Source organism: Myxine glutinosa, chromosome 9 (genome assembly GCF_964187855.1).
Source record: "Myxine glutinosa chromosome 9, kmMyxGlut1.1, whole genome shotgun sequence".
Taxonomy (NCBI): domain Eukaryota; kingdom Metazoa; phylum Chordata; class Myxini; order Myxiniformes; family Myxinidae; genus Myxine; species Myxine glutinosa.
Genome location: NC_136269.1, coordinates 58,688,310 through 58,712,979, shown reverse-complemented (window position 1 = coordinate 58,712,979; position 24,670 = coordinate 58,688,310). Strand labels below are relative to the sequence as shown.

Sequence of the window (24,670 nt, the reverse complement as noted above, 5' to 3'; positions counted from 1 at the left end):
TGGTGGGCCGAGCGGAATGGCCGCCGTGTCCGCACAAGTTACCCGATTATACTCGAACGTTTGCCGAGTCGCGCTACGCTAAATCAATTGAGGAAAAGGACACAACGGCTGGGATTCAAATGACACGACACCAAGGGTTCAGTTCTCAAGACCTCCGGAGGAGGTTATATTAGGGCGGAAGGTCAGATTACAACGACAAGAGGGACAGCATAGAAAGGCAGGCACTTAGACACACTCTTATAATAGCCCCGACAGACGACAGATAAACAGGACAAAACTGACTCACACGGGGATTGATGGCAAGGAAAGCGGGCAGTCGATGGCTCAAGGTGCACCGTTCTCGGAGGGGGTGCACCGTTCTCGGAGGTACTGCAATACCGGGTCAATGCGTGGAGCTCGCTCAGCGCTTGGAGGTGGTGACTGGCTCTTCTTCAAGCTCGGGGCGCATCTCTCGTCACGTCCGGTAAGTGGCCGCGTATATCCGGCGGGGAGTGACACGCCCTCGGCTCGTTAGCTCCGCCCCAGATGGAATCGGCCCGTTGCTTCTCATTGGGTGCGTGCGGGGGGGTTACCGGCTCCGCCCTTGATGAGGGGCTGACAAGGAGCCCCTTCGTGGTAACCCCGTCGGAGCGCATGGTCAATGGCGGCTAACCGAGCCGGTGTGAGGACGCACACTCCCCCGCGCCGCGCCGTTGTTGTAGTTGTTGTTGTAGTTGTTGTTGTAGTTGTTGTTTGGGGAAGAAGATGGGAGGAGGTATGGGAAGGTCCTAAACTCACTACTGGTGCCATATAATCACATTCTGGTGCAACGAAGAGTCAGAATTAATGGAAACGAGTCCTTAACTGACATAGACTAAGAATAACTAGCAAGATGTCCGAAAGTTGTCTACGTGAGATGCGGTGGACCTGGGCACGACATTTAATGGGGGAAAAAGGGGAAGGTCGGTTCTACAGAGTGTTATTTACAGGCAATGGGACTAGGGAATGGGGGATTGGGGATAGTTGGGGAGTATTGGGGAAATAGGGGAGTATTTACAAGCGGATATTGAGGCCAAGTCCCATATCCGCAACAATACCATTCTGCAACCGCACCACAAATGCTAATATCCAACCACAATTTACCTATACCTTCTAACTATTCTTTAAACTACCCTCCCCGGGTACTCGTGAAAAGGGGTCCACTCTTCCCCCATCCACACCTTCGCACCATGCACACCACTCCGTACCACTTACTCCAACTCTCTCCACACCCCTCATTCTCTGCTCCATATATTCCACACACCTGTACTTGCACACCTGTGCTCTCATACTTGGTGCCGCCTGCACCCTTCTCTCCCCCAAGCGCATTCGCGCTGATCCACAACACTCACTACTCATACACTGCTCCACACACCTGTCCAGTTCTCACACAGCATCATCTCATCTAACTACTCCCCTCTGAAACTTGCGCTTCCCAGTCGTCCCTTTAAACTATTGCGCTCCCTCGTCATTATCATCCACTCTAATCTACCTGCATCCCCTCTACAGGTATCCTTGTCACTAACTAACCTTAACGTTACCTAATGTCATCTCTAGATCCCTACACACGATATATCCTAACCCTCCCGGGCTAGTTTTCACTGCCATACACCCCATAATCTATAGCGCATTTGCCCCCCTATCATGGGAAGGGTGGCAGGGATGCCACCCTTACCCACCATCATACGGCGCGAGTGGGACCTTGTGGGACCACCTCGTATGTGAGTCGTTGCCCGCCTGCCGGACCCCGTGCGTCGCCCCTTGCGGGGTCAGCGCGGGGCCGAACCGGCCGGGCCCCCACAGTACATTACCCCCAAGGGGCTCCCGTGCCTCCCCTGTCCCTCTAAAAACTACCCCTGTTGGTGTCGATGCATGCGTCACACTTCCGCAACCCGCTACCCATTCCATACCACCACAACCTTGCTCACTCACACCTCGCACCTCTCCCATCACCGGACCCTCTCACTCGCACCCTCGTTCCATACCCTCTGGACCAGCCATACACCTCACTCTTGGCCTCTCACGAACATCCGGGTCCATCTCGACCCCCAAGCTTATTAAATCACCTGGCGCATCATACGCACGACCATATTGGTCACCACTTACACCGGGTCCTCTTTCTCTTCGCTTCTCCTTCATCACCTGCGAATCCCTCATCCGGTTAATGAGCACATCATCACGATCCGAACACAGACTTTGGACCAATTCTTTTACTTCCTCCTTTATCTCTTTCTTATCCTCTCTCCGTCGCTTCTTAATTTCGCTCACCCCTTCTTCCACTTCTTCTAATTTCTGCTTCACCTCCTTCATCTCCTCGTGCGCCCCCTTAAGTTCTTCCTCTAACTCCACCTTATTTTTTTATATGTGCTCCCGCACCTCCCGCTCTTTAACCTCCATCACCTCTACCACCTTGTTCATTTTCCTCGTCAGGTCCTCATGTACCGTCTGACACTCTTTTTTAATTACCCCTACGTCCTTTTTCATCTCCTTCTGTGTCGATTTTAAACCCTCTATTACCGCTGTGTTCTTCTTTACCTGGTCCCCCAACTCCTTTTGTCCCACTGTCAGCTGTTCTACTCCCAGCGTCAACTCCTCTATACCACCTTGCAATTTTACAGTCCCCTTTCTCACCTCCTTCTCCATGCACTCCTTACAGTGCCTCACCTCCTCGCGCACTCCTCCGACCTCCTCACTCACACCTCTTCTGATCTCTTCTCCCATCACTTGCATCTCCTGCCCAGATGCCACCCTCATCTGCTCCATTTCCTCCCTGTGAGCATCCAATTTAGTTTCTACCCCCATTCTGACCCCCTCTATCTGCTGCCCCATTTTTTAACTTCCCTTTCCGCTTGGTCCCTCATGTCCCTCAATTTGCCTTCCATACTGTTTTCTAACCCCTCTAACCCCTTTTTCATCCCTTCCATTTGATTCTCTTGAGCGGCCATTCTGTTTTCTACCCCCGCTAACCCATGTTTCACCCCTTCTATTTGATTCTCTTGAGCGGCCATTCTGTTTTCTACCCCCGTTAACCCATGTTTCACCCCTTCTATCCCATTGTCTAACCCCTCTAATTTAGCTTCTAGCCGTTCCCCCATTTCTCCCATTTTGCCCCCCATTCTGCCCCCCAATCGCTCACTATCAGCCCTCATTTGCTCACTCTGAGCATCCATCCGGTTCCCCATTACCCCCATCATTCTGCTTTCCATTTCTTCGCTATTCTTGTCCATAAGGGCCTTCATTTGTATAAAAAAAAGGTTCAAATCCACCAACGGCGCTGCTACGGTCGCGGGCGCGGTCGCCGTAACCATGTGCGAGGCGCCATTTTGCGCGCCCGTAACCTCGTGCGCGAGGACGCCATTTTGCGAACCTGCTGCCCTCACTGCTTCGCTCTCCTCATGTCCCTCAATTTGGTCCTGGATCGACCCTGCCTCACTCTCCTCTACCGGAACCCAGCCGTCTTGATCTCCCATAGCGCGACTTTCAAAATTCGGGTTTTTTTGTAAAACAAAATCAAATTTCGGTACTTTATAATTTTGACCAAATTTTTTCCTAGATGTTTTTTAAAAATTTGGTTCGGGCCTCGAATCTCACTCCTCGACACCAATTGTTACGGACGCGGTTTGGATGTTATTTTTTACCGAGCGGTTGGTATGACCGCGACCGAACAGTTATTCCACGACTAGACCCCAACTCACCCGATTCCACCCAAACGTTGACCAAATCGCTCTATGCTAAATCAATGATGGAAAGGACACAACGACTGGGATAGATGAAACGACGCAAGGGGTACAGTTCTCAAGACCCCCGGAGGAGGGTATAATTACAGTGGTGGAGAAAAGGGGGTAGATTACACGGCAGAGTGAGGTAAAAGACACAGAAGAGATGGGCACTTAATTACCGTCTTATCTTAACCCAGACAGACCACAGACAAACGGAACAAGGCTGACTTACACAGGGATTGATGGCAGGAAGGGACAGGTAGTCGATAGCACAAGGTGCACCTTGGCTCGGGGACAGGATAAAGCACGGTCCAGTCCAGAGATGCGGGGAGGCCTCACAGCGCTCGGAGGGTACGTCTTGCTTGCTCCAAGCTCAGCGCGCATCTGACGTCACCTCCCTCTTCCTGCGCATGCTCAGCGGGGAGTGACACGCCCTCGGCTGGTTGGCTCCGCCCCCCTGGGGCCGGTCCGCCGCTTCCATTGGGTGCGGGGGTTACCGGGCTCCGCCCTTGACGAGGAGCTGACAGGGAGCCCCTATTTGGTAACCCCGTCGAGCACATGTTCGATGGCGGCTCGTTGGGAAGGCCTCATGCCCTCCCAACACCCCCTACCAACCAAGCCGGAGTGAGGACGCGCACTCCCTGTGCACGCCGCCGCCGTTGCTGTTGTTGTTGTTGTTGTTGTTGCTGAACAGTGAGGAAGAGCTGCGGGGAGGTATTGGGAGGTCCTAAACTTCCTAACGGTGCCATACAATCACATTCTGGTGCAACGAAGGGTTAGAATTAATGGAAACGAGTCCTTAACTGACATAGACTAAGAATAACTAGCAAGATGTCCTATAGTTGTCTTACATGAGATGCGGTGAACCTGGGCACGACATTTAATGGGGGAAATAGGGGGAGGTCGGGTCTACAGAGTGTTGTTTACAGAAAATGGGACTAGGGAATGGGGGATTGGGGATAGTTGGGAAGTATTGAGGAAATAGGGGAATATTTACAAGCGGATATGGATGGATGCAAATCCCATATCCGCAACAATATTTAGTGTGTGTGTGTGTGTGTGTGTGTGTGTGTGTGTGTGTGTGTGTGTGTGTGTGTGTGTGTGTGTGTGTGTATTTTGGAGGATTATGTGCATTACCTGAAGTTTACTGTTGATCTTACACAATAGCAAGGCTGTAAACAATTAATTATATGTATACAGAATTGCATTAACAAAGTCCCATGCCTTTAAACTAAAACACATAATAACAGATGGACAACACAATGAATGGAAGTGACACACATTTTTCAGCTTCAGCTTTCGAGAGCGAAGGTTTCTTAATTTGTTGTAGGCCCAGCTGCACACAGACGTCCAGATAGGATGAAAGGAAACAAGGTGAAGGGGAGAAAAGTTCACTCTCTCAGTTTTGGTATTAAAGATGGGGGCCAAACTCACTTAGAACTACAGGTCAGTACATGCACAGGCCTTCAGAAATTAATACTGCCCCCTCCATAACCCAAGGATCATGTGCAATTATTTGAAAAGCCTGATCATTCCAACTCAGTTTCCTGGCTAACACTTCTGGCCACGATCACCATTGGGATTCCTCTGCAATGTCTTCCAGCTGCATAAGCGCGACACCTCAGCTCCTCGACACACACACACCACCACCACCACCACCACCACCAACAACAACAACGACAGGCATTTTAAGGCCATTTTCCCTGCTAGAGCAGGGGTTAAATGCTGCCTGCATTTCTTCTTCCACCACCTTTAGCCAAGTCTTTCTCAGTCTTCCCCGTCCTCTACTTCCTTCTACTGTAGCGGTTACCGCTGGATGCACACAATCGCCTTGCACCGGCCAGAACACGGCCAGACGCGCCTCTCCCGGGCATGCCCGGACTCACTGTTCCCGGGCACGCCCGGTCTCGTCTTTCCCGGGCATGCCCGCTCTCGCCTTTCCAGGGCTCGCCCAGAGCGTCCGGGCATGCCCGCTATCGCCTTTCCAGGGCTCGCCCAGAGCGTCCGGGCATGCCCGCTATCGCCTTTCCAGGGCTCGCCCAGAGCGTCCGGGCATGCCCGCTATCGCCTTTCCAGGGCTCGCCCAGAGCGTCCGGGCATGCCCGCTCTCGCCTTTCCAGTGCTCGTCCAGAGCGCCCGGGCACGCCCAGCCTCGACTTGCCAGGCCGCAGCCAAAAACGCCCGGGCAGGTCCAGACTCGCCTTTCCAAGGCTCGCCCTTGACACCCGGGCATGCCCGGTATAGCTTTTGCCGGGCAAACTTCCCGACATAAATGTGTATATATATTGCTGCCCGATAAACGGGCTTTTGTCAGAATACCTGAGCTGTTTTGTTTCAATAAAGCAACTCGGACGAATTTCGTCTTTGGTCGCGTCAATTCTTTTGACTCGCGTTGGAGCGCAGCTCCTTCACTACATTCATTTCCATCACTCTTCTGAACCAGTCACTTTCATCCTTCCTCAACACATGACCAAACCATCTCAACCTGTTTCTCTTCACAGCATCCATCACAGGCTCTATTCCCATCATCTTTTGCAATTCATCATTTGTCTTCCTCTCTCTCAACGATACTCCACACATCCACCGAACCATTCGCATTTCCACCCTTTCCAGCCTTCGTTGCTGCTCTACGTTCATTACCCATGTCTCGCTCCCATAAATCATAACACTTCTCACAAATGCAGCAAACACCTTTCCCTTCAGCTTCAACGACACTCCCCTCCTCATCAGCAAGCCACTCAGTTCCCGAAACTTCTTCCATGCACGTCTCACTCTAGCAACCGTTGCTGAGTCTGATCCACCTTCTCCATTCAGCATGTCTCCGAGGTAGCAAAATGTTTTCACACCTTCCAGCTTCACGCCCTCTCCAAGATCCAACTCAACATTTCCTCCATCTGCAGCTCCCTCTGTGCACACCTCACACTTGAATGTAGCTGCCACACTGGTTAATGACCCTCTCAGACCACTACATTTTTGATGAACCCACTCAGCGCACATTGTACATTGAATGGAGTATACTCCGACACCCTTCCTGCACACAACACACGGCCACTTCCCAGTTATTTCCACCTCACCACATGCTTTACCACTTGCCATCACCTTCGTCTTTCCGATATTCACCTTCAGACCTTTCGCCTCCATACATTCCTTCCACTTGTTCATCTTCTCCTTCAGTCCATCCATACTCTCCCCAATCAACACCAGATCATCTGCATACAACAACTCCCATGGTACACCCTCCTTTACGTTCTGAGCCAGCACGTCCATCACAGCTACAAATAGTAGTGGACTTAGTACCGACCCCTGATGCACTCCCACCTTCACCTCAAACTCACCACTGTTCCCATCCTTCATCCTTTCAGCTGTGCGGGCTCTCTCGTACATTGCCATCACTATTCTGATCAACCATTCCTCCACTCCGAACTTCCTCAATGACCATGTCACTACTTCGCGTGGAACCCCATAGAATACTTTCTCCAGATCAACAAACCCAAGAAACAACTTCTTCCTCTTCTCCATGTACTTCTCCTGCAACTGCCTTACAATAAAAAGCACATCTGTCATTCCTCTTCCTGGCATAAATCCAAACTGCATTTCGTCGATCTTCACTTTCTTTCTCATCCTCCTCTCCAAAACTCTTTCCAATACCTTCATTCCATGCTCCAATAACTTTATCGTATTTTTTTTTTTTGTATACAATATCGAGGCTCGTGAAAGAGCTAACATTTATCACACAAAAAAGTCAAACAGACACACAAAACATAATAAGGGTAGCGGTAGACAAGATGGGGAGAAAAGGGGAAGCACAAACACAACATTTGAGAGCAGGGACATCGGGAGATCTGTGGGAGGGGGCGGGTTTGGGGGGGGGGGTGGCATGGTAAGGGAGGGGGGTGGGAGAAGTATAAAACACAAGGCCACTGCAAGGACTTCCAGGAAAAAATTGGCATTTCAAAAAAGAAGATCTGCGGTGAAATTAGCGTGGGTAGAAAAGATCAAGGTTTTGGATGGGGGAAGATAAGAGATGGTGGTGAACAGCTGTTTTAAAGACCTGGATGGAGGAGTGGGATTGAAGAGAGTGAGGGAGTTTGTTCCAGAGGCGGGAGAAAAGAGGAATGAAGGAGTGAAGGTGAGCAGAGAGTCTTGATTTTGGCAGTTTAACCACAAGATGGTTGCAGGCAGATCTTGTGCGACCTGCAGGAATATTTGGGGGACAGAACCCAGAGAGAGCTGGGGGAGCAAGGCCGGAAAGGAGTCGGTAGAGACAGAAAAACCAACAACCTGCCTGCGGTGAGTAAGTGAAAGGCCCTCAGAGTTAGCTTCATCGCGGGAGATTCCAATGATTCTGAAAGCTTTGGTTTCAACTGCGTGAAGCCGAGCTAGGTTTGAGGCAGGAGCACTGGCCCAGATGGGAGAACAGTATTCCAATTGAGCTGCGGATGAAAGCCTTGTATGTGGTGAGAAGCTCAGGTGTGCCAAGGAAGGACTTCGCACGACGGAGGATGCCCAGTCGGCGACTGGCTTTTAAGGCCAGATGGGAAATGTGGTTTCCCAGGAAAGATCATGGCAGATAGTGAGACCCAAAAGCTTGAGTGGCAGAACTTCTTGGAGAGGATTGTTCAGAAAGTAGATGGGAGGGTCGACCAGTCGGTCTTTTCGGAGAGACAAAGTAAGAGTGTGAGATTTGTCAGGATTGAAAGACATGTTCCACTTGTTTGACAAGTCTGTGATTTTGTCCAGGTCTGCAGAAACTCTTCGCGAACACCCTTTCCAATACCTTAATTCCATGCTCTAATAACTTTATCGCTCTATACGAGCCACAGTCCAGAGGGTCACCTTTCCCCTTGTATAGAGGAACAAGGGTACCCAGTTCCCAATCCACTGGAATGCGGCCTACTTTGACCACCAGATTACAGATCTCTGTCATTCTCTTCACACCCCAACTTCCCGCTGCCTTCAACATATCTCCCACAACTCCTGCCGGCACTCCCGCTTTTCTACTCTTCATTGCTTTTATCGCTTCCTCAACTTCCTCCTCAGTTATCTTTTCTGCCGGTCCTAAAACTGGGTTACTCTCTAGGTTGCCATCCCATTCATTCTCTGCATTCAACAGCATTTCCATATATCTATCTCATCAAGCAACTCACCCCCATCACATCACACCTCTCTTTCGCTATCTGCTTTGCAATCCTGAATACCGCTCTCTGACCCTCTTTCACATCAAGCGTTCTCTGAACATTTTCCTCCATGCCACCTGCGCCTTTGCTACCTCTTTCTTTGCAGCCTTCTTGGCTGCCTGATAACTTTCATGCTCTGCCTCTTCTGCTCCCGTACCCTTCACCTTCTGCCACTCCTTGAACTTCTTCCTCTTCTCGTCAATCCTCTTTCCAACTTCATCATCCCACCACCATGTTTCCAAGTGCCTCAGTGGTCCTTTTGTCCATCCACATACCTCACCAACGGCTCCCAACAGACTAGCTTTCATTGACAGCCAACCACGTTCAAGCTCAACCACATCATCCTCTACCCTACTCAGCCTCTCTTTTAATGCCTCCCTCACTGTCACCTCTTTCAACCTCCACACCTTCATTCTCGGTTGGTACTTCACCCACTGATCTCTCCTCGCATCTTTCACCCTTATGTCACAGACAACCAAGTGGTGCTGTGAAACAGCCTCCTCCCCCGGGATCACCTTTGTGTCCCGGAGGTGCCCTCTCTCTCGCCTACGCACCAGCAGGTAGTCAACGGTTGTTGTCGTCCCACCTGACGTGTATGTAACAAGCTTATTGTCCAGTTTCTGGAACTGAGTGTTACAAATCAACAAACCAGCTCCATCAGCAAACTCCAAAATCCTTTCACCTTCTCCATTCCTCACACCATATCCGTAACCCCCATGAACTCCCTAAAAACCGTCCACACTCCTTCCCACATGTCCATTTAGGTCTCCTCCTACGACAACAACTTTGTCATCTTTCACGTTTTCCATCAGCCTCTCTATCGCACACCAGAACTTTTCCTTCTCTTCATCGCTCCGACCAACCTGCGGAGCATATCCCGAGATGATGTTCACCAAGAGCTTTCAAATCATCATTTTCACCATCATCAACCTATCACTCACTCTAGTCACACTCACCACACTGGCTACAAACTCCTCAGAAAACAGGACACCAACACCATTCACGCCCTCCGGGCACCCTTGCCATACAAACTTGTATTTCTGTCCATGCCTACCCTTCACCATTCTCACACCACTTCCCTTCCATCCCGTCTCCTGCACACAACATATGTCCACTCTTCTTCTGACCAATACTTCCACCACTTCTCCTGATCTCCCTGTCATTGTCCCTACATTCCATGTTCCAAACCGCAGAAACCGATCTCCACGTGGGGCATCAGACGTTTCGTCGTCATAAATGGAGTGATTTCCACCCTTGCTTCGATCGGGTTCCCCACCTTGATTTTTGACGAGAGGGAGTGAGTACCCCCACGGGGTACTTCAGGCTGTACCCTGCCCATATGTAGTTGTAATTGTCATGGTTCTCTTTTTGTTTGTTGGTTTTATGGCCGGATGCCCTTCCTGACGTCAACCCTTTTAGTCGCCTTTTACGACAGGCAGGGATACGGTGTACCTATTCTACACCGGGGTACACACCGGGAACACACACACACAAACAAACACAAACAAACATAAACATACACAAACATACACACAAACAGACAAACACACTCATATACAAACAAACACACACACACACACAAACAAACATTAGATAGACCACGATGATCACAATATGGATATAAACAAATACCATGCATTGAGAAAGAAAGTATAATGCATAAGGGGAATAAATAAGGAGGGTTGTTTGGGGATCATTTCAAAATACTAGCGAAGAAGTGAAGAACGCATACTGTGGTTTCCAGACGGTTTCCAACATCCTCCCTCCACCCAGACCTGGTGCTTTCGTGTACCTGTAATACCCCCTCCCACCAGAGTGGCGCTTTGGCATATGCAATACATGAAGATAATTGTTGGGGTCTTCACACTCTTTAAAAAAATTACAGCCAAAACACCGAGTACAACAATCCAGCGGTTTAGCAATTCATGTATTGATAAAGTCAAAAACACACACACAATAAAGTCAAACACACACACACACACACACACACACACACACACACACACACACACACACACACACACACACACAAACACAGACAGACAGACAGACACACTGACACAGATACAGACACTTCGAATTATATACCGTTGTAGCGGTTACCGCTGGGTATACACAATCGCCTTGCACCTACCGAGGACGCGGCCAGGGAGTGATCACCATGCCGGGCTCGTCCAGGCCGCCCGGACAGGCCCGGACTCGCCGTTCCCGGGCTCGCCCGAGCTGCCTGGGCACGCCCGGTCTCGTCTTTCCTGGGCATGCCCAGACTCGCCTTTCCAGGGCACGCCCAGGACGCCCGGGCATGCCCGCTCTCGCCTTTCCAGGGCTCGCCCAGGACGCCTGGGCACGCCCCGCCTCGCCTTTCCAGGGCTCGCCCAGGACGCCCGGGCATGCCCGCTCTCGCCTTTCCAGGGCTCGCCCAGGACGCCCAGGCATGTCCAGACTCGCCTTTCCAGGACGCCTGGGCATGCCCAGCCTCGCCTTTCCAGGGCTCGCCTAGGACGTCCGGGCATGCCCGCTCTTGCCTTTCCAGGGCTCGTCCAGGACGCCCGGGCATGTCCAGACTCGCCTTTGCAGGACTCGCCCGGCCACGCCCAGCCTCGCCTTTCCAGGGCTCGCCTAGGACATCCGGGCATGCCCGCTCTCGCCTTTCCAGGGCTCGCCCAGGACGCCCAGGCAAGCCCGGTCTCGCCTTTCCCGGGCAAACGCTCCGGCATGATGTGTATATATATTGCTGCCCGATAAACGGGCTTGACAGAGTGTGCCGGGTTCTGTACGAATAAACATGCTTTGAACTCAACCAAATGGCCTCGTTCTCTCACCGTCCACGACTCCTAAACTGGTGACCTCGACTACCCCCGAACGGATTCGGGGGCTGCACGACTCCTAAACTGGTGACCCCTAACCAGGTGACCTCGTCTACCCCCGAACGGATGCGGGGGCTGCAAACGAACATGGCGGTTTCGATCGCGCTGCCGGAGTTTTGGAACCGGCGAGCGGCCATGTGGGTCGCGCACTGCGCTCGGCTCCTCCTCTATGACCGGAGGGGTGACCCCGCCCGAGGACCCTCCGAAGGAACGCAGTTACGTGATGTGGGTGGCACTGCTGCTCATCTCTTGCGCGCGCTGTGACGTTCGCGGCACGGCTGCTTCGTTACCTTCGCGCGTACTGCTGTTCGTCACCTTCGCACAAACTTCACTCTACAACAACATCCGCAACTACGTCTCTGACCCTGCATCCTCGAGAGGCCCGCGAGGAACCTCGGCAGCCTCCCCCGAGGCCTTGACCAGCCCCTCGGTTGGCTCAACCGCTTTTCGCGTGCACCAACGCCGAGCACTACTCGAGCCTTCTCGGCACTGCACCCGCGACCTGCAACCTCGGGAGGCCCGCGAGGCACCTCGGCAGCCTCCCCCGAGGACTTGACCAGCAGCCCCTCGGTTGGCTCAACCACTTTTCGTGTGCACCGACGCCGAGCACTGCTCGAGCCTCTCGGCACTGCACCCACGAACTGCAACCTCGGGAGGCCCGCGAGGAACCTCGGCAGCCTCCCCGAGGACTTGATCAGCCCCTCGGTCGGCTCAACCCCGGTCCTACGTCCCCCCAGCGCTTCGCACAGCGGAGTACGTCGCGGCGAGGCCGCCCCCCGTCCACAGTTCCCCCCGCTCGACCACCCACCACCACACCGGACCCCCCCCCCCCACGACCCTCCAGGGGTCGCTTCGGCCGGGTCATCAGGACCCCCCTTAAATTGACCATGCCGGTGCAAGTCGATTCTGGAGGGGCGTGTGTAGCGGTTACCGCTGGGTATACACAATCGCCTTGCACCTACTGAGGACGCGGCCAGGGAGCGATCACCATGCCGGCCTCGTCCAGGCCGCCCGGACAGGCCCAGACGCGCCTCTCCCGGGCATGCCCGGACTCGCTGTTCCCGGGCTCGCCCGAGCCACCCGGGCACGCCCGGTCTCATCTTTCCCGGGCATGCTCAGACTCGCCTTTCCAGGGCTCGCCCAGGATGCCCGGGCATGCCTGCTCTCGCCTTTCCAGGGCTCGCCCAGGACGCCCGGGCACGCCCAGCCTCGCCTTCCCGGGCAAACGCTCCGGCATGATGTGTATATATATTGCTGCCCGATAAACGGGCTTGACAGAGTGTGCCGGGTTCTGTACGAATAAACATGCTTTGAACTCAACCAAATGGCCTCGTTCTCTCGCCGTCCACGACTCCGAAACCGTATTATGGGCCTGAGGAGCTGTTATGGATATAAACAAATACCATGCATTGAGAAAGAAAGTATAATGCATAAGGGGAATAAATAAGGAGGGTTGTTTGGGGATCATTTCAAAATACTAGCGAAGAAGTGAAGAACGCATACTGTGGTTTCCAGACTGTTTCCAACACCCTCCCTCCACCCAGACCTGGTGCTTTCGTGTACCTGTAATACCCCCTCCCACAAGAGTGGCGCTTTGGCATATGCAATACATGAAGATAATTGTTGGGGTCTTCACACTCTTTAAAAAAATTACAGCCAAAACACCGAGTACAACAATCCAGCGGTTTAGCAATTCATGTATTGATAAAGTCAAACACACACACACACACACACACACACACACACACACACACACACACACACACACACACACACACACACACACACACACACACACACACACACACACACACACACAAACACACACACACATACAAATACAGACAGACAGACACACTGACACAGATACAGACACTTCGAATTATATACCGTATTATGGGCCCGAGGAGCTGTTATGGATATAAACAAATACCATGCATTGAGAAAGAAAGTATAATACCTAAGGGAAATAAACAAAAAGGGTTGTTTGGGGATTATTGTAAATAAAATAATGTATGGACGGAAATATAAAACAGGCTTAGTATAAAAAGAATAAAATATAGTGAGAAATACGAGGGATGTTAAAGGTAAACATTCGTAAAGTTCACTAAAAAAAAAGAAGCTGCGAGACAGAGACATTTTGACACTTCATTGAGACCGAAACCATCATTTATTTAATACATTAAAACATGAAGAAGAAGAGTCCCTCAGTTAACCCGTCAGAGATCGTATGAACGTATTCTTTGTGTTGAGAGGCGCTGAGTACTTTCTGTCCGCGAGGCGAAGGAATTATGTGAAATAATAAATAGTGTACCGTACTTACCGGTATATCTAAGTTATTTTTGTGAGTGAGTATACGGTTGCGAAACGTCCATCGTGAGCGAGTTGTTTCGTCGATCCTCGATTCCTTACCTGGTAGGATTAAAAACGAGGGGAAAAAGGTTTATAGGGAAAGGGACACGTAACAGAGGAGGGGGGGAGTGCGAGGATGAAAGAAAGTGAGAGGCTGGAAATGGTGGAGATGGGGAGAAGAACATTGGAGGAGACGAGTGAAAGCTAATGAGGGTGAGAGGATGAGAGGCTGAGGGAGAGTATAATGACTAATGAGGTTACGCTCGGGTGAGGCGTTACAAGAATGAGGTTGCGAGGCTGACGTGAGTACTGTATTTCTAAGTGAGGTCGTGAGTATTTGTGAGAGTGAGTTGAGGGATTGAGAGTGAGGAGTACCGAGGTATTATGAGAGTGTGGAGTACCGAGGGATTATGAGAGTGAGCGGTGCCGAGGGATTGAGAGTGAGGAGTACCGAGGGATTGTGACAATGAGCAGTACCGAGGGATTGAGAGGGTGAGGAATTGAGGGATTGTGAGAGTGAGCGGTACAGAGGGATTGTGAGAGTGAGCGGTACCGAGGGATTGTGAGAGTGAGGAGTACTGAGGGATTGTGAGGGTGAGGGATTGTGAGAGTGAGGAGTACCGAGGCATTGTGAGAGTGAGGAGTACCGAGGGATTGTGAGAGTGAGAAGTACCGAGGGATTGTGAGTGAGGAGTACCGAGGGATTGAGAGGGTGAGGGATTGTGAGAGTGAGCGGTACCGAGGGATTGTGAGGGTGAGGAATTGAGGGCTTGTGAGAGTGAGGAGTACCGAGGCATTGTGAGAGTGAGGAGTACCGAGGGATTGTGAGAGTGAGAAGTACCGAGGGATTGTGAGAGTGAGAAGTACCGAGGGATTGTGAGAGTGTGGAGTACCAAGGGATTGTGAGAGTGAGGAGTACAGAGGGATTGTGAGAGTGTGGAGTACCAAGGGATTGTGAGAGTGAGGAGTACAGAGGGATTGTGAGAGTGAGGAGTACAGAGGGATTGTGAGAGTGTGGAGTAGCGAGGGATTGTGAGAGTGAGCGGTACTGAGGGATTGAGATAGTGCGGTGTTGAGGGATTGTGAGAGAGAGCAGTACCGAGGGATTGAGAGTGAGGAGTACAGCGGGATTGTGAGTGAGGAGTTGAGAGAGTGAGGAGTTGAGAGAGGTTGTGAGAGTTGAGGAGTTGTGAGAGTGAGGAGTTGAGAGAGGGAGGAGTTGAGAGTGAGGAGTTTTGAGGGGTTACAGCGAGAGGGAGGAGTTGAGAGTGAGGAGTTTTGAGGGGTTACAGCGAGAGTGAGGAGTTGTGTGTGAGGAGTTGCTAGGGGTTACAGCGAGTGAGGAGTTGTGTGTGAGGAGGTTGCGGGGAGTTAGAGTGAGGAGTTGTGAGTAAGGAGTTAGAGCGAGAGTGATGAGTTATGAGTGAGGGGTTGTGAGGGGTTACAGCGAGAGTGAGGGGTTATGAGTGCGGGGTTATGAGTGAGGAGTTATGAGTGAGGAGTTATGAGTGAGGAGTTGTGAGTGAGGAGTTAGAGCGAGAGTTATGAGTGAGGAGTTGAGAGTGAGGGGTTGTGAGGGGTTACAGCGAGAGTGAGGAGTTGTGAGGATGAAGAATAGCGAGGGGTTGTGAGAGAGGTGAGAAGTACCGGAAGTGGGTGGTGCCGATGAAGATGGCGATATAGCGGGCTCGGCTCGTGTGTATCTTCGTCCTGTTCTCCGCTCCCAGGTCGCGATCACCGCGGACGGGAATAATACAAGATTCTCGTCCTGATTGTGGCTTGCTACATTAATGTCGGTAATTTATTTCTCTTCATTTCGGATTAACCTCTTTTGGCTGCACCTGGAAGCGGAGGACGGGCAGCGGCGGAGCCTGCTTTGTGTTTTTTAATTTTTATTTATTTTTTTACTCTTGAACGCTGAACCAGGAGGAGGAAGGAAAATCGTCGTCATCTTCGACAATCTTTTGGCGTTTTTACACTTCATCGCATTCCACTGTTCGCCCACTGCCGGCATCATGAGGTGAGCCCAGCTGCAGCGATGACATGATGAAAGGATTGGATTAGACGAAGAGGTAGATGCTTAATACAGGGACAAAGTGTATTTTACATGCAAATAGTGTCGTTGGTCTGTTACATTTCTTGATTGCTTCAATGAGATTCGTACTAGCTTTCCATTTTGTGGTGAATGGATGATGTGAATGGATGAAGACAGTGCAATGACATCTTTTCCAAGCATCATGATTCACTGTGAATAGATGTGTCGCTGTATCTTGCTTGTTAAATTCTTACAACTCGAGGTGGAGGGTGATATTTGGGGAGATGGCCGCACAACTTGTCCTCATGTTGGTTTGAAGCTAGCTGCGTTGCAAAGCAAGAAAGAAGGACACGTAGACATACTCGGGCGGGCGGATGGATGAACAGAATAACGGTGACACGCACACACAGACACGGGCAAACACACGGACGCTAAAACGGTGACGCGCAGAGGTACACAGGCAGACAGATGGACACAGGCAGGCAGATGGACACAGGCAGGCAGATGGACACAGGCAGACAGATGGACACAGGCAGACAGATGGACATAGGCAGACAGATGGACATAGGCAGACAGATGGACATAGGCAGACAGATGGACACAGGCAGAGAGAGATGTGGAAATGTCAAACAGTCAAACAGACAGGCAAAGAACAAACGGACACAGGCAGAGAGACAGATGCGGAAATGTCAAACAGTCAAACAGACAGGCAAAGCACAAACGGACACAGGCAGACAGATGGACATAGGCAGACAGATGGACATAGGCAGACAGATGGACATAGGCAGACAGATGGACACAGGCAGAGAGAGATGTGGAAATGTCAAACAGTCAAACAGACAGGCAAAGAACAAACGGACACAGGCAGAGAGACAGATGCGGAAATGTCAAACAGTCAAACAGACAGGCAAAGCACAAACGGACACAGGCAGACAGATGGACACAGGCAGAGAGACAGATGTGGAAATGTCAAACAGTCAAACAGACAGGCAAAGCACAAATGGGCACAGTCAGACAGATGGACACAGGCAGACAGATGGACATAGGCACACAGATGGACATAAGCAGACAGATGGACATAGGCAGACAGATGGACACAGGCAGAGAGACAGATGCGGAAATGTCAAACAGTCAAACAGACAGGTAAAGCACAAACGGACACAGGCAGACAGATGGACACAGGCAGACAGATGGACACAGGCACAGACAGATGCGGAAATGTCAAACAGTCAAACAGACAGGTAAAGCACAAACGGATACAGGCAGACAGACATAGTGCAAACGGACACCGGCAGACAGATGGACGTATTCGGCGGACCAACAGAAGGACGGGCAAACTGACATAAGAAGAAAGACGGATGAGCAAACGGACACAGACAGACAGATGGGCGTATTCAGCGGGCCAACAGAAGGACGGGCAAACTGACATTAGGAAAAAAGACGGATGAGCAAACGGACACAGGCAAATAGACTAACACACACAGGAAGATGGTTGCGCAAGTAGACACACGAACGTGGACGGACACGCAAGTAGTCCCGTGGACCGGACAGACGCGCAAGTAGGCATGGGGATGTGGACGGACGGGCAAGTAGACACGGGGACGAGGACGGACGTGCAAGTAGGCACGGGGATGCGGACAGACGCGCAAGGAGGCACGGGGATGTGGACGAATGCGCAAGTGGGCACATGCACGTGGATGGACGCGCAAGTCGGCACGGGGACGCGGACGGACGCGCAAGTGGGCACATGCACGTGGACGGCCGCGCAAGTAGGTACGGGGATGCGGACGAACACGCAAGTAGGCACGGGGAAGTGGACGGACGCGCTAGTGGGCACTAGCACATGGACGGATGAGCAAGTAGGCACAGGGACGCGCAAGTAGGCACAGGGCTGTGGACGGACGTGCAAGTAGGCACGGGGACGCGGACAGACACGCAATTAGGCACGGGGATGTGGACGGATGCGCCAGTGGGCACATGCACGTGGACGGATGCGCAAGTAGGCACGGGAACGTGGACGGACGCGCAAGTAGGCACGGGGATGCGGCGGACGCGCAAGTAGGGACGTGGACGGACGCGCAAGTAGGCACGGGGGTGCGGACGGACGCGCAAGTAGGCACGGGGACGCGGACGGACGCGCAAGTAGGCACACGGACCGGACAGACATGCAAGTAGTCCCGTGGACTGGACAGACGCGCTAGTAGGCTTGGGGATGTGGCGGACGTGCAAGTAGGCACGGGGACGCGGACGGACACGCAAGTAGGCACAGGGTCACGGACGGACGTGCAAGTAGGCACTGGGACGCGGACAGACGTGCAAGCAGGTACGGGGATGCGGACGGACGCGCAAGTAGGCACATGGTCGCGGACGGGCATGCAAGTAGGTACGGGGGATGCGAACGGACGCGTAAGTAGGTACGGGGATGCGGACGGACGCGCAAGTAAGCACAGGGTCGCGGACAGGCGTGCAAGTAGGCACTGGGACGCGGACAGACGTGCAAGTAGGCACGGGGATGTGGACGGACGCACTAGTTGGCACCAGCACATGGACGGATGAGCAAGTAGGCACGGGGACGCGGACGGACGCGCAAGTATGCACACTAACATGGACGGATACGATATGCAAGTGCAAAATTGTTTGAGTACAGGTACTAAATTGTTTGATCTAATATCCAAAAGTCATATGGCATTTTTAATAATATGCTGCTGTGAATGGACATTTTCGATGAAGTCACAGATTTGCCTGCATTGCACTGTGAAGTGTTAATTGTACATTTTTCTTTCAGTGGCGCAAGGTCTCGTACAAATCTCACTGAATGCATTTGGCACCAGGGAATACTCGAACGCGTTCTTGCTTGTCATATTCATTTTCGTTTTTCTTTTTGCACAATTGCGTGTGATGCATCCATTTCTGTAAAACGAAGATAAACCTGTTTTGCTGCTTGTGATACATTTGCTCACACATGGCATTGTGATATCGGGTTATCCATAGCGTTGGTTCCTGGCTTTGATCCACGCACAAATACAAGCCAATACAGTCTATCATTTTCTTATGAATGTCTGGCGTATCTATTATGATTATTTTTGTTTACCAATCACATGCTTTGAATTGATGCAAACTTATTACATGTACTTACAAAAAGGTTTTCTGTCAGTGAAACTTGTGTCGATTGTGGTTTCGGTTTTTAAAAATCGTATTATCTTTGTCTACTTTCACTGCCCATTGCCAGTTATACAGAAAGCCATGGGAGAATCAAAATTATTTGTGGTTTGAAATTACAAGATATGAATTAATTTCTTAAGCAAGTGATTTTGGAATTGGATGCAATTCTCTCGCTGCATGAAGTATTAGCAATCATCGCCAGACTTTAACTTCAAAGTTGTACGAGTAAGGACACCTACATTGCAGGTGTTTTGTAAATATTTAGTTTGCTCATAGTGTACTTTGTTACCTTTGCTGGAGGGGAGGGTATTGCATTTCGGTGTGTTTTGTTTTGTTTGTCTGTCTGTCTATCTTTCTGTGTGCACATAGTGCTCACATAGGCCAAAAATGCTGTCTGGTGGTGGTTTTACATGTTATCTTTTTTCAACCGTGTACCTTGATACGAATGTGAGTACATCTGTAAATTATGTAGAATTGAAATGCATGTGTATAAAGGATGTACGGTACTATTAAGAATGGGAGTACACCTATAAAGTACATACTAACAATACGTGTGTCTATTAAATATGTATTTATGTCCATAAAATACATACGATTAGAGCGTGAATCTATACATTCAAATCGAAAAGGTCTTTTTGTCCACTGTATGAACATAAACCAATGTCATTGTCCACACACCAGCATAGAAACACCACGCAAAACAAGTCCTGCTGAAGGTTTGCAATCCCTGATTTCTCTTTCTAGTTGGTGGTTGGTTTTGGGATTTCTCTCCTGGCTAACTAAAGTCACAACTGCACAACGCTTATATCCACAAATACCAACGCAGCAGAGTGGCTATTTAAATCGGGGCCCTCTCGGAATGTCTGTTCTATTTATTTTTTCTTCTTTGCTCTGGTCCAGCTAACATGGGGATGTGACGAACTGTGAATTACTGTGATGGGGTTGGCATGTTTCTAGGAGGGGGTGAGCTCGGCTGCCAGATAAATGATGTGTGTTCAAGTAGTTCCCCGGTCTCGTGATTCCTTGGAGATCATGATGGTGCAAAGACGACAGGATGGAAACTGTAGTATAATTAGTGTTGACCTAATTTTGCCGTGCATTGACCATAGGTCTTTAATGCTATGGCACAGGATCATCGACATGCTGATGATAACAGGAAGAATTTGTTTAACCAATATAGCAACAGACTGTTCAGTCATCACAGACTTGGGCGAAAAACTTATCTCTGGCTAACCCCCACAATAACGTGGGAATAATTGTGGCTGTTGAAGAAAGGAGAAAAAGAAGACTGTTCAGTCATTGCTGCAGGTTTTAAAATTATCATTGTGCTGTTGTACATTGTCATCATTGTTTTATTTAACTTTTTTGTGAGTAAAGCTGAGTAACTACTTTAACTGTGCCTGTGTTTACTCAGCGAGCAAAGTATCTGCCAGGCGAGAGCCTCTGTCATGATGTATGATGACAGTAACAAGAAATGGGTTCCAAGCGGTGGTTCTTTGGGCTTCAGCCGTGTGCACATTTACCACCACACGGGGCACAACGCCTTTCGTGTAGTTGGACGCAAGATCCAAGACCATCAGGTGAATTAAACAATTTCCGTACATTCTGCATTTTTTTACCGAAATTAAGCTAGAATTGGTGGTGATTTTTCTTGGCAAATTAATCTGCGGCACATGTGTTAATGTTATTTTGCCTTTTAAAGGTTGTTAGTGTTCATAGAAATGCAATTGATATGGAAGGGCAGTGTAAAGTAAGAGGGGAGGAGGGGAGGGGTGAAGGGATGGTCATTGGTGGTTTGTAGTGGGGGAAAAGAAGGGTGGAATTAACATGTATTAAACTTGCTTGGCCAATTTTGGTCAGTTGCTAATATGGAAGGAATTCCACCTCCCACCCTTCTTTATAAACTCGGCCAACTCTTCATAACCAGCACATTTGCTTCCCCAAATAACTTTAACACCTTGGCAGACAAATCTGGTATAAAATATTTTAGATCAAGAGGCGGTGGTATCGAAGGGGGAATGATATGTTGTATTATTGTAATGAGTTGGTGATGTCATCTGCTGTTGGCAGTGAATAGCTGACAGCATGGTGCCTACATAGCCTTGTTTGGTGTATATATATATATATATATATATATCTATATATATATATATATATATATATATATATATATATATATATATATATATTTTCATTGTGCATGAGTCATTGAATCATGTTGTTTTCAACAACTTTCAATTTAACTCTTACTGACGTGAAAAGGATGTGAGTGAGCGATGAGTTGGTAGAAAAAGGTCAGGTGTTTTCTTTTGCCTGTGCAGTGTCAGCAAAGTAATTATTTTGGTGTGAAGGTGGTAGGATGGTAGGCTTGTTGTTCTCATTTGACAAAGTTTTAATTGAAACAATTTATTTGTAATGGAGGGCTGCACTTAATAATAATTTATTTTCAAGACAATCTTTTTGTAACCAGTTTGTTGTGGATCTTTAAAATTGGCTTTTACCACCTTGCATGGAAGAAAAACCACAACGTTTGAGAAAATTAACGACAGTTGTTTTTGACATTGAGAGCACATGGCGTAATGATGTATTCACGTGTGTTAGGTGCTATTTATTATCCTCCTCCTTCCTTGTTAATGGTATATTTTGGTAGCTTTGGTGACCAATTGCACATTTTTAAGAGAACGTCAAATAGCTTTCTTGTGCCAGATCATCATATTGGAATATCTCGGACACATTTCTGTCAACACTAACGTAAGTTGGCTGGCATCTTACTGTGATTAAAATTGTGTTCAAGGGAACGTCTGCTGGGCAGTTTAAAGTGTTACTTCTATTCAATTGCTGCCAATAACAAAAGACGTTTTAAAAATTACAGAAACAGTAAGGATTCCTGCTGGTACATGTTTGCCTATTACCTTGGCATCATAAACCTGATTTCTAAATAACAGTCACAAAATTTCCTCCAGGGGTTTGGGTTCGTGATATTGTTGGTGGTGTTTGTGGTGCGGAAATACTTACAGAGAACAGTATTTGGTGGTGATGCTTGTGCATGAATAACAAACTGTTTCTTTCAAACATGTATAAAATTGAAAGGTGTACATTATTTGTATTCCACCTTTATGTACAATGTGAATTATTTTACTTCTTGACTTAATCATTTTGTTCATCTGATTTTCCTACAATATATAGATTTTTTGTATACAAGATCGAGGCTCGTGTAAGAGCTAACATTAATCACAAAAAACATAAACGGACACATAAAACATATAATAAACGGAGCGGGAGACAAGATGGGGAGAGAGAGTGAAGCACACAAGTACAACAGTAGAGAACAGGGACATCGGGAGATCTGTGGGATGGAGAGGGCTTGGGAGGAGAGGGAAGGGGGGGGGGGGGGGGGAGGTGTGGGAGAGGTAAAAACAAATGGACACTGGGTGAATGGACTGATAGGAATTCCAGGAAGAAGTCGGTATTTCAAAAAAGTGGATCTGGGGTGAATTAACGGGGGTAGAAAATAATAAGGTTTTGGATGGGGGAAGATAAGAGATGGTGGTGAATGGCTGTTTTAAAGATCTGGAGGGAGGTGTGGGATTGAAGAGAGTGAGGAAGTTTATTCCAGAGGTGGGAGAAAAGAGGAATGAAGGAGTGAAGGTGAGCAGAGATTCTTGATTTTCGCAGTTTCACCAGAAGAGGGTTGCAGGCAGATCTTGTGCGACCTGTAGGAATATTTGGGGGACAGAGCACAGACAGAGCTGGGGGAGCTAGGTGGGAGAGGGGTCTGGAGAAGACAGAAAGACCATCAACCTGCCTGTGGTGAGCGAGTGAGATGCCTTCAGAGTCAGCTTCATCGTGGGAGATTCCAATGATTCTGAAAGCTTTGGTTTCAACAGCGTGAGGCCGAGCTAGGTGTGAGGCAGGAACACCAGCCCAGAGGGGAGAGCAGTATACCATGACCTGCAGATGAAAGCCTTGTATGTGGTGAGGAGCTCAGGTGTGCTAAGGAAGGACTTCGCATGACAGAGGATGCCCAGTCGGCAACTGGCTTTGGAGGCCAGCTTGAAAATGTGGTTTTCCCAAGAAAAATCATGGCAGATAGTGAGACCCAAAAGCTTGAGTGAGGTAGCTTTGATGACCATACTATAGATGTTAAAATTTTAACATACTATCGATGTGAAATAAAAAATTGTATGTATTTTCAATATTGTATGTGGTATTCCAGTCATAATTGTTTGAATTGAAATCCTTATAAGAAAATTCTGAAACTTCATATGTCTGATCTACAACCCAATGTGAGTGAAGAATTAAATTTATGATATAATCGGTCACGTAGTCTGGTGGCCATATTGAATTGAAAATGAAAACGTTAAAAAATCTGCCGCTTCACAGATCGAAGCTAAACTTCATAATAATGATCGACTAGCCATGGGAGAATATAATTTGAAATGTATTTGATGCAATTTAGCCTTGATGTGCACAAAGTGGTTGTTAAATATCTTGAGCAATAGTCAATCGCACACAGACCAATAAATCATCGCATACTATGGACATACTGCAAACTTCTCGCATCCAACAACCACTGGCACACGGGTAGAATGAGAGAAGCTATGGAGATGCATTTACATCACACTGTTCCGATGCATTTACATCACATATGCAATTCTGATGAAACTTGACCACAACCTTCATCACCTGTGTTGTACCAAAGTTTGTTCCTTGCTTTAAAGAAAATCAGGGTCTAAGGTGGTCTATGGGGGGCCTTTCCCCCCAAAATAGGTATTTGCTTTTTTCTCAGAACCTACACACACAATTTTGATGAAACGTCACCACAACCTTCATCATCCGTGTTGTCCCAATGTTTGTTCAAGGCATTGGAAAAATTGGAGTCTGAGGTGGGAGGGAGGGGGTTGCCCCCCAAAATAGGTATTTTTTTGTTTGTTTAAAGTCTTATGATAATGTTAGTATGATTCTACATGCTGCCCTGCCTTCTAGCAAACATTGAAATTGGTTTAAAATACCTTTAGTCAGTGCAGTATACTGTTTATTCTTCCAGGTGAGCACCAGGGGTATTGCCCCTATGTTTTTTTTTTCTTTTGCTTTGCAGTTATTTTTAAAGTATAAAGAATATAAATAGCTCTTTTGAGAGCCAACATGTGGTGCAAACCATAAACCTTTTATTTTATTGTATATACATATACATGTATGTATGCATAAAAAAAAATCAAAGAAAACTCGAATGGCACTTGCATAGCGCATAGTTTCGCCTCATACGCTCATTATGAACAAAAATACCATCATTAAATGAACACGCTACTATTATGACCCACTGCTATTATTGCGCATATT

General features: G+C 48.9%; 1 protein-coding gene and 1 long non-coding RNA gene across 7 annotated transcripts in view; one reads left to right on the top strand and one right to left on the bottom strand.

Annotated features, from left to right (window-relative positions):
- The window catches only part of LOC137415996 (uncharacterized), a 55,796-nt gene extending 39,897 nt beyond the window's left edge, over nt 1-15,899 (bottom strand). For both annotated transcript variants that reach the window (XR_013624533.1, XR_010982179.2), the window contains exons 1-2: nt 15,781-15,899; nt 14,105-14,193 (exon numbers count right to left, since the gene is read on the bottom strand). This is a non-coding gene — a long non-coding RNA (uncharacterized LOC137415996). The remainder of the gene's footprint in view (nt 1-14,104; nt 14,194-15,780) is intronic.
- Nucleotides 14,069-24,670, top strand: part of LOC137415994 (uncharacterized) — a 120,164-nt gene continuing 109,562 nt past the window's right edge. Inside the window, exons 1-3 of one of the 5 annotated variants that reach the window (XM_078784382.1) lie at nt 14,069-14,196; nt 16,060-16,153; nt 20,745-20,910. In XM_078784382.1, coding sequence (XP_078640508.1) covers nt 16,149-16,153; nt 20,745-20,910 — 171 coding nt within the window. In that variant the 5' untranslated portion in view covers nt 14,069-14,196; nt 16,060-16,148. Of the gene's footprint in view, nt 14,436-15,014; nt 15,930-16,059; nt 16,154-20,744; nt 20,911-24,670 lie in introns of those variants that run through there. The other 4 variants (XM_078784384.1, XM_078784381.1, XM_078784383.1 and 1 more) reach the window with 4 other exon arrangements.